This window comes from Protomyctophum bolini (assembly GCF_963924005.1).
Source record: "Protomyctophum bolini genome assembly, chromosome: 21".
Lineage (NCBI taxonomy): Eukaryota > Metazoa > Chordata > Actinopteri > Myctophiformes > Myctophidae > Protomyctophum > Protomyctophum bolini.
In genome coordinates, this window is record NC_137882.1 from 27,437,672 (window position 1) to 27,448,299 (window position 10,628).

At 43.5% G+C, this 10,628-nt stretch overlaps 1 protein-coding gene across 1 annotated transcript in view; it reads right to left on the bottom strand.

The window, feature by feature from the left end:
• The window catches only part of LOC308336455 (putative ATP-dependent RNA helicase DDX4), a gene marked incomplete at both ends in the record, with an annotated part of 56,655 nt that extends 47,519 nt beyond the window's left edge, over positions 1 to 9,136 (bottom strand). The window contains 4 exons of the mRNA XM_080793820.1: positions 7,436 to 7,486; positions 8,222 to 8,272; positions 8,666 to 8,716; positions 9,113 to 9,136. Coding sequence (XP_080649946.1) covers positions 7,436 to 7,486; positions 8,222 to 8,272; positions 8,666 to 8,716; positions 9,113 to 9,136 — 177 coding nt within the window. The remainder of the gene's footprint in view (positions 1 to 7,435; positions 7,487 to 8,221; positions 8,273 to 8,665; positions 8,717 to 9,112) is intronic.
• Between the last annotated feature and the right edge of the window lie 1,492 nt (positions 9,137 to 10,628).

Below are 10,628 nucleotides of genomic sequence, written 5' to 3' on the forward strand. Positions count from 1 at the left end.
TGCTCCTCCGCTAATCCACTGGACCCGGCTCCTCCGCTAATCCACTGGACTCGGCTCCTCCGCTAATCCACTGGTCTCTGCTCCTCCGCTAATCCACTGGACTCTGCTCCTCCGCTAATCCACTGGACTCGGCTTCTCCGCTAATCCACTGGACTCGGCTCCTCCGATAATCCACTGGACCCGGCTCCTCCGATAATCCACTGGACCCGGCTCCTCCGCTAATCCACTGGACTCTGCTCCTCCGCTAATCCACTGGACCCGGCTCCTCCGATAATCCACTGGACCCGGCTCCTCCGCTAATCCACTGGACCCGGCTGCTACGCTAATCCACTGGACCCGGCTCCTCCGATAATCCACTGGACCCGGCTCCTCCGATAATCCACTGGACCCGGCTCCTCCGATAATCCACTGGACCCGGCTCCTCCGATAATCCACTGGACCCGGCTCCTCCGCTAATCCACTGGACCCTGCTCCTCCGCTAATCCACTGGACTCTGCTCCTCCGCTAATCCACTGGACCCGGCTCCTCCGCTAATCCACTGGACTCTGCTCCTCCGCTAATCCACTGGACCCGGCTGCTCCGATAATCCACTGGACCCGGCTCCTCCGATAATCCACTGGACCCGGCTCCTCCGCTAATCCACTGGACCCTGCTCCTCCGCTAATCCACTGGACTCTGCTCCTCCGCTAATCCACTGGACCCGGCTCCTCCGCTAATCCACTGGACTCTGCTCCTCCGCTAATCCACTGGACCCGGCTCCTCCGCTAATCCACTGGACCCGGCTGCTCCGCTAATCCACTGGACCCGGCTGCTCCGCTAATCCACTGGACCCGGCTCCTCCGATAATCCACTGGACCCGGCTCCTCCGCTAATCCACTGGACCCGGCTCCTCCGCTAATCCACTGGACTCGGCTCCTCCGCTAATCCACTGGACTCGGCTCCTCCGCTAATCCACTGGACTCGGCTCCTCCGCTAATCCACTGGACTCTTGACTCTGCTAATCCACTGGACTCTGCTCCTCTGCTAATCCACTGGACTCTGCTCCTCTGCTAATCCACTGGACTCTGCTAATCCACTGGACTCTGCTCCTCTGCTAATCCACTGGACTCTGCTCCTCTGCTAATCCACTGGACTCTGCTAATCCACTGGACTCTGCTCCTCTGCTAATCCACTGGACTCTGCTCCTCTGCTAATCCACTGGACTCTGCTCCTCTGCTAATCCACTGGACTCTGCTCCTCTGCTAATCCACTGGACTAAAAAACATTATTTAGCACCATGTTCGAATGCCCCCACCCCCATGTAAAAAATAGATAAAAATCACTAAAACGAAAGAAAGCAGCAAATGAAAGAAAATGTACACTCATGTTTTACTTTCTCTAATAACCTACTGTAAAACATGAACCTTGGTTGAAAAAAGTTAAAGTAAAAGTATCAATAGTGCTGTATAGAAATACTGTTTCTGTGAAAGTCCAGAATTTAAAATGTACTTCAGCAAAACTACAAAAGTATTGCCTATTGAAAAATAGCAGACCTAGAAGCTCGAAGCGCGGCACTCGGTGCCACGCTTCGAGCTTGTAGGTCTGCTATTTTTGAAAAATCATGAAAATGTGGTGCAAATCTTTTAATGTATATTATTTCAGAGCGAACGTTTTTAACTAAAATCTTTGCTTATGGGTGGGGGGGGGGTTGTCACTGGAAAAACATATTTTCAGATCGGGGTCGGCGGCCAATTACATATATTTTTGGGGGTCCTTGGCATGAAAATGTTTGAGAACGACTGACATAGAAACATGGGCTTTTCAGAAAACTGTCAGGATTTAGAAGGCATTTGTAGTCCTCAGGTCTATGTGGTTAATGTATGTTTTGTAATAAATAATAAATAATCTGCAAAGTAACTAGTAACTAATGTTTTCAAATAAATGTAGTGGAGGTAAAAGTATAATATTTGGATCCGAGATGTAGTGGTTAGTACTAGTAGAAGTAAAAGATATTGGGGGAAAAACTCAAGTGCAACTACCTCAACATTTTAAGGAATGACCGGAAGTACTCAAATTCCCTCGAAAACTGTTTTTAACATTGTAGTAACCTTGCAAATTGTAACATTGTAACAACACACTCACCGGTCTGCCGGGTCCACAGGCCGGGGAGAGGCAGGGAGCCAAATCTGTACCTCTCCCCCCCGCTGTGAGCAGCAGGCATCATTCTCCTGTAAAAACAAACAAAAAAAGTAAATATATTATAAAAAGATCAGACCCGTCTGAAGTGAGTGGTACTGTACTGTACTGTACTGTACTGTACTGTACTGTACTGTACTGTACTGTACTGGGCAAGCACTCCTCCCTTGCCTGTGTGTCTGTGTATTAGGCTGTGCAACAGTGACACTTTGTGGTGAACAAACGCTATAACACTATTTTCGTGCTCGGACACAGGGACCCAGGAACACAGCCACACACATAGCCGTCTATAAAATCACACCCGTGTGAAGTGAGGGGCGCTCATCATCATCATCATTGTACATCATCAAGACTGGTGGTCCCTTAGTTGATCAAAATAACAATTATTCTACATTCTCTAATTGTGTGGACTTTAAGTGATGCAGATATTTAACAATAATTTAACTCTTGAGAGCGTAAAATGATATTGGTATCATTTTACGCTCTCAAGAGTTAAAGATCTAATAAGGGTACATTTGGTTACCAATTCATTTAGCTGGGGACCCCCTCAAGGACCACTGGTGGTCCCCGGATCACTGGTTGAGACCTACAGTTTTAGATCATTACTACAAAACAACAACCACATTAAGCCCTATATACACTTCGGCCATTTGAAAATTGTTGATCTACAAGCATGCGATGCGACACATTGTGACTTTGTAGATCTGCCATTTTTCAAAAATATTTGTATACAATTTATACATTTGATAACTTGTGTGAAATGGGACATTCTGCATAGTAATTGCGACCGTAGATTACTATGAAAACCTGCAAAACCCGTGGCTCCATCATGCCTTGTGACACAAGTAGTGAGGACAGAGCGATACGGAGGCTGCCATGACACTCCATATATAGGCATTGCATTGAGACTGGATTACCCAGAAGCCCTGAGAATTAAGCCATTTTAGACCAGAGGACGATTCTACGAATGCCTTCTAAATCCTGACAGTTTTATGAAAAACCTATGTTTCTATGTCAGTGGTGTTCAACCTTTTTCACGTCAAGGACCCCCAGAATTATCTGTAGTTGGCCGTGGACGCCCATCAGAAAATATGTTGTTCCAGGGACCAGGGACCAGCAAAGATTTGAGTTAAAAACGTTCGCCCGGAAAGAATATATTCCAAATTTGCGCCACATTTTCAAGATCTTTCAAAAACAGCAGATCTACAAACTCGTAGCACGGCACCAAGTGCCGTGCTATGTGCTTGTAGATCTGCTATTTTTCAATATTTAGCTAAAGAATAACCTAATGCTTAATAACGAGTGCTTCCAAACTAACACTAAAAAAAAAAGAATCGGACACGTCTGAAGTGAGTCTGGCCTGTGTGTGTCTGTGTGTTAGGCTGTGCAACAGTGACACTTTTCTGTGCTCGGACACAGCCAGGGACACAGGGACAGACAGACCCAGGGAACCAGGGACACAGCTACACACAACTGTCTATAGGAGTGGTTGCGCCACTCAAAAATATCACAGCACAGTTTTTCTTGACAGAAAGTAGCTCATAACATGTTTACGGTGGATTTTTGGGAAACAAAAGCTTTTCAGATTGAAAGAGGATAATTCAAGCTTGCCCTACTACAGCTGCAATGTTGGTGAGTTTAACGTCGTTCAATACAAGCAGATCGTAAATGCAATTTGGACCAATGGGATGTCAATGGAGGGCATTGCAACTCTACAGTCATCGCATTGTGTTGCAAATTGTGGCTAAATGACTCTTAATCATGAAGGAATTTCCAAACTGATTCCACTATATTTCAAAGGCCCAATTAATTCCGTAATGAATTTAAAAAAAAAATCTGACCCGTCTGAAGTGAGTGGTACGGTACTGTACTGTACTGTAAAAGCCATCCTCCCGTTAAACTTTCCGACAAACTCCGGTAAACTCCCGAATTGTACCATCACACCTGTATATTACCGTATATTAACTGTATATGCCTACTAAATACAGTGCCCATAATTGCACGTTAACTCCTCTTTTCATGCAGTGTGACTCAGGGGGGTGTGTTGGCCGCAATTTGCAACTCAAATTGCAATTTGCAACAATGAATCACATTTTTTTAAATAATGTGATGAATCTAGAGTTGCAATACCCTCCATTGACTCCCCACTCATACAAATTGCTTTTGTGATCTGCTTGTATTAAACGACGTTGAACTCAACATCATTGCAGCTGTAGGTTTTTATTAACAGGTCGTGCTGTAGCCCTGGTCCAGGGCTTACAGCGAGTCTCTCTCTGACGCCCTGTGGAAGTCCCTTCCGCAGCCCTCTGGTGATATTCTCACTCCCGTGCGCGGGTTTTCAAATCCCAGCAAATAAACAAAACGACGTAACTACTCACAGAAACAAAGCCTGGTAGACCTTGGTAAAAGTCTATTCTCGTAGGTGGGAAGCGTCTCAGGTCCCCAGTTTCTCTCTAAAATCATGTAAAATGCACTATTTTAATCATTAAATAAAATGAATCCAACCAGATCGGCGCAGGCAAAACCCGGAAATGCCATAGTAGAAGAAATGACTCTGCCTGGTGAATTCAGGGTAGATTGCGTTATTAAAATGTGCATTTTAGAGAGAAACTGGGGACCTGAGACGCTTCCCAGCTACGAGAATAGACTTTTACCTAGCAGGCTTTGTTTCGGTGAGTAGTTATGTCGTTTTGTTTATTTGCTGGGTTTTATAAACCTGCGCACGGGAGTGAGAATATCACCAGAGGGCTGCGGAAGGGACTTCCACAGGGCGTCAGAGAGAGACTCGCTGTAAGTCGTGCTGCTGCCTCCTGTATTATGTGCAAATGCGAAACAGGTGGTATGCAGGGCTGTTCACTGACTTCAACGAGTGCTTCCAAACACCAACACTTAAAAAAATAATCACCTGCAGAGAATGTCTTGACAGAAAGTAGCTCATAACATGTTCTACGTCGTTTAATACAAGCAGGTTATTGCAACTCTTGATTCATCCCATTATTTAAAATTGCGAGTGTGTTCGTGCGCGTGTGTGGGCGCACGCATGCGCACGTGCGTGCGTCTCCAATCCAAATGTTGCACATTAAGCTATATCAACTGTGGACCCAGGGGGGGCGATGTGTATGAAATGTATACAAATAGCAGATCTACAAGCTCACAACATAGCCAAACAGCCACACACACACACACACACAACCAAACACACACAGCCCCACACACACAGCGCCACACACGCACACTAAAGTAACTAATGCAAACTAATGCATGTCAAACTGGTGGGGTCCTTGAAATTAGACGGGTTGAGAATCACTATAGAGAGCCGTCAAAATATTCATATGGTGGTCCCTGGCATATCTTTTCAATTGGGGGTCCGCTGGCTAATTAGTGTCAATTTGGGGGTCCTTGGTATGAAAAAGTTTGGGAACCACTGATCTAATTAACTATTTGCGGCTACATCAAAGTGAAATTACACGCAATTCCATCAACCTAAGTAGCTAATTAGCTAAGCCAGTCCACCATGCAGTGGTCCTTGAGGGTGGTTACTTCCAGGTGGTCCCCATGCAGCTATGGCGTTTAACCAAATGGACCCTTATTAGGGGGGACAGCACACTGCAGCTATGACATCTTTTTCACTGAAACAGTGTTTTTGTACATATGACAACTTTTTTTCTATATTTTTTTCTTTAAACTATTTCATGTCAAGGACCCCAAAAATGATATGTAATAGGCCTCCAAACCCAATGTGAAAATATGTTGTTCCAGGGACCCCCCAGAAGCAAATATTTGATTGAAAAATGTAATATGTATTCCAAAATTGTGCCACGATTATTCAAAAATAGATAAAAGTATAACATAATGCTAACACCAAAAGGGGTTCCCACCCAGAATGGGTTAATCCAATGAATAGATTTAATTGATTATGAATGATTATCTATCATTTATAAGTCCCTATTTTGGTTATGTAATTATCGACAAAAAACTTTAAACTTTGTTAATATAAATGTAAAATAACACTTATGGGGTTACCGGTAATCGATTCATGCATTTAATAAAGTATATATATATAAACAAAATGCTTCAAATTATTATTATTATTATTTTTTTTACTTACATTTTTATCCCACGATTTTGTAACCCAGTTTTCTTTTTCACCCAGTGCCAATTATCTAATGTAATCCTGGGCGCTATACTTCCTCTGCCAACCTGGGGGGGCAGCGGACTGACCTCATGCCTCCTTCTATGCATGAGGAGTCCAAGCTGCTTCTTTTCACCGGACTTAGCGCGTGGAAGGGACACGTTATTCCGACCAGTTCCTGTCCCCTCCATCAGGCGCCCCGGCTGGCCAGGGGGAGGTAGTTTTAGAGACCAGGATTACGGCATGTTTTTGTGAGGGTATCTACCCTAGGGGACACGGGGAGAACATGCAAACTCCACACAGAAAGGCCTTATCGCCAACCCCCGCCTCGGGTATGGGCAATAATTATTATTTTTTTAACAATCAATATAGTAATCGCTAAGAAAATAATTGATAGTTGCAACCACCATTACTGAATTGAAGGCTTCCTTTACCTTTCCTCTTTGAATCATATCCAACAGCCTTCCTGGAGTCCCGCACAACACGTTGCACCCCCTGCAGATGTCTCTGATTTGGTGTCCAGTTGCGATTCCACCATACACCACAACAGGACGCACACATGTCCTACACAGGTCAGATGAGAAAAATGTGTTCATTAATATACTACTATGGCATCATTGGTGTTTTAAGCCCACAACACACCGGCTGCGTCCGCCGCGCGGCGCCGCAAGAAGCAAGCTATAGGCTTCAACTGATTTCAATACAGGACTTATTTATGTTGCAATTGTGAATTGAAGTGGCGCAGGTGGGACATCAGAAGCATTTGTCAGTCTGTCTCGAGTCGGTGGTGCAATACACCATGAATAATGTAAGACACTTCAGGACTGTCTTTTTTCCACAGTCAATTTTGACATGTTGGGATTCTACAAGCTTGTTGTGGAATTTTCCAGATAGAGCTGACTTTAACAAACTTTATACCAATATTTACTAACATTACCAGAGAACTTAAGTTGGATTTTTAATAAAAGTATACCTTGACGGAAGCCACCTCTGCCACCTCTGCCTCCTCTTCCTCCACCTCCAAACCCTGGGAAGAAAAAAATAATACAATCAGTTCAATAGCAAATCATTTATGGACAATCCAGTGGCCCAGTTCATCTAGTTTAATCCACCTCTCTCCTTAGTTACCTTCTGTAGATCCTCCATCATCTCCATCACTTCGACCTCCTCTGCTGCCTCCTGTCAAGTACAAATATTACCGTCATAAGCTGTAAGAACCCGATACATATTATTTTACTGTGTATACTTAACTTCTTCCTTGCTTTATATTTCCTTTCAATTTTCAATGTCTATTTTTGGTTGTGGCTCTTTTGGAGCGGGACGTTTGAGAGGTGGGAGGGGTGACATAAGAACCACTGATTTCAAGGGCAAAGGTTTAGCTATATTTAAGCTATCAATGTGTTGTGAAAATGTCACCGACACATGTACAGTATGGTAGGGCTTCATGAGACTTGAAAATAGAATTCCAGAATAATGTAATCTTGATTCATTCATACATTACAAGGGTATAAGGGTTTAATGGTTTGAGTAAAACTACCGGTACAATTAGTTAATGTTACTGTATGGTGAAAGCAGAGCTGTTTTGACAGGCTTGCACATACAATTTATGTTTACTTGATTAATTCTGAAATACACCTTTCTCTTTTGCATTCATGCGTGCATGAAGAGTTTTCTGCCTTTGGCAGTATCAAGTGTAGATGGATAGTAAAGAGGGAGAGAGATGGGGAGACACACGCAGCAAAGGTCGTCATGAACGGGACTCGAACACATGACGCCCTGGCAGGCCAGAGCCCATGTAGCATGAGCCTGGGCCACTTGGCCAGCGGGCATCCCTTGGCAACTGTCTTTACTTATCATGCGCAGTAATATCGATAGTATACCACAGATTTGTATGCAGCCCAAATGTGTTCTTACCCGAGTCGCTCCTAAATCCTCCTCGTCCTCCTCTTCCTCTTCCTCCACGACCTGTATAAAACACAGGCAACCTCCATTTGGTAAATGACATCTAATGCTGGATGTTTATTGTTGTGCTTAAGTTATTAGATCTATGTGTGTTATTTGACATATCTGCACTGTGCAACTTTAGTTAACTAAGCCTAACAGAACTGTAATTTATATTCATGCGCAAGCGTCCAACGCAATTAACTTGCCCCTTGAGACAGTAGTTCAATGGTTTTGAAATGTGGGACCCCCCCCCCCCCCCCCATCTTGCATTTACCATAAAGTCAGAGCAAAGTGTAAGACATTCAACTACCAAAGCAATTGAGCTGATTCAGACATCATGCAACTATTATCAGGCCCAGTACCAGTGGTGGAGAACAAATTTAAGGAATCACATTTCCCATAACATACACTTACCATCATCATCATTGTCATCCCCTCCTCCAAATCCTCCTTTCCAGGAGCTCCCTAAAATACACATACATACATCACAGTCACCCTTATGAACATAATTCAACTGATAACGATATTAATTGTCTGTTGAGCCCACTGTTACATACATAAAGGTACACCATCAAGTCACTGGTAGCAATGTTCTTTTTTTACGACTACTTTAAACAGTATATGGCAATATACTGTAAATGAGTGTTATAGCAAAGGGTTCATTTTCAGTCATAGTTAAAAGTCAGGATTTTGCTGTGTAGCTATGCATAAACCCACCACTGCTTGAAGCCTGGCTGGTGACTGCACCACCGGTGTTGGTTCCCTGTAAACATGGACACATTAAACGTGTTATGAGTTATGACTTCAACGGAGTCTCTCAATGTTTCAAACAGGTCCGTTAAATTCCCGCTCTGAAGTTACCTCTTCCTCCCATTCGTCGGCCATGGTCTTTAAAAAGAAAGGTAGTATGTAGCCTATAATAAATAAATAAAAAGGCAATCTTTAAGGCAAACATGTAAAGTGAATTCATAGAGCATAATGTCTAACATTTAAATGTCGAGAACGTCCACATTGATATTAGGCAGTGGCCCCACCAATTGAAAAGATTGTAGTACCAGATGCACCCATAAGAACATTTTATTGTTGTATTGTAGCATTCCACTGTCTGTGGGGAGATAAGTGGAACCTATTATCTTTTAATACATTATCTCACTGGGTTAACTTATAACTGGTGAAATAGTGGAATTCAACTTCATAGTTTTGCTCAGGGCCCACATGGAACTTCCTCAAGGGGTCCCCTGGATTAACTAATTTTGAATACATGATGTTTCACAACTGTTTATTACAATTCACAACATCAACTCAAGTTAGGCTATGGCTTGTTTCCATTGTGGACGTCCTATGTCATTTTATCGAAATACTATGCAAAAAAGTTGGACGCAGTCACCCTCGAAGCATGCATTTATTGAACATAAACCAAACTAAAGACTTTTTTTTTTTACTATAGGGTAAAAGAAAATGTCGTGTAAAAGTCGCCACACGTGGTGCGTTGTCTCATTCACTCAGCCTCAGTGATTTTACCCTATACCAGGCCGGCCTCGGCGGTTCGTCGAAAGTTCGAAACCACGTTGGTTAGCAACTTAGCTCCTCTCGGGACCCGGCCTCACCCTCGGTTATACCTTTTCTGTATTTTGGACGGCGTTACCGAGAGCCCCGAAAGGGGCTACCACGTTGGTTTGTGTTTAATATATAGGCCTGAATCCATCCACATCGTATCATGACGAAGGGTTCCGACTTTGAACGTGCCGACGGTGCCGTAGGTCATGGAACCTCTAAACATCGAAGTGTGCTCCTCCCCTCGCCTTAAACATTATTATAATGTTAACTTAACATTGTGTTCTCACTCATGTATACATTCACGTTTATTTTTATAAAAAGTCGTGTTGCAGGCGGCCATTCTGCCTTCCACATGGTGCGGCCTGTCTATCATGACATCAATCAACTTTTCCTACATTAACGTTCAAACAGTCAAACTCCGCACTAAAACCCTGCTGTTTTGTATCTACAGTAGGCCTAAGTATTTCGACACCAAGTCACGCATATTATAACACATACATTTACATAAATAAATTGTGCTCTTCGTCTTTTCGCCGACCTTACCTCTTCAAAGTTGAGAAGGAAAAAAAAGACGATTAATGCATGCACGTTGCACGTTGCGTACCGAGCAGAGGAGATGATTGACAGGCTGATTGACCTGTGACAGGTAGCACAGAGCCTTTAGACCCGCCCATGGCATGTTAACGTGCCACGTTATCTCGTGACTCTGTTTTTTTAAACAAATATAAGCACTCCGTTGAACTGATGAATGAATAGCTGTAGAAAAAAGTCAATGATGTTGGTATAGTCACACCATGAAACACAAACTCTTCTGTGGAGA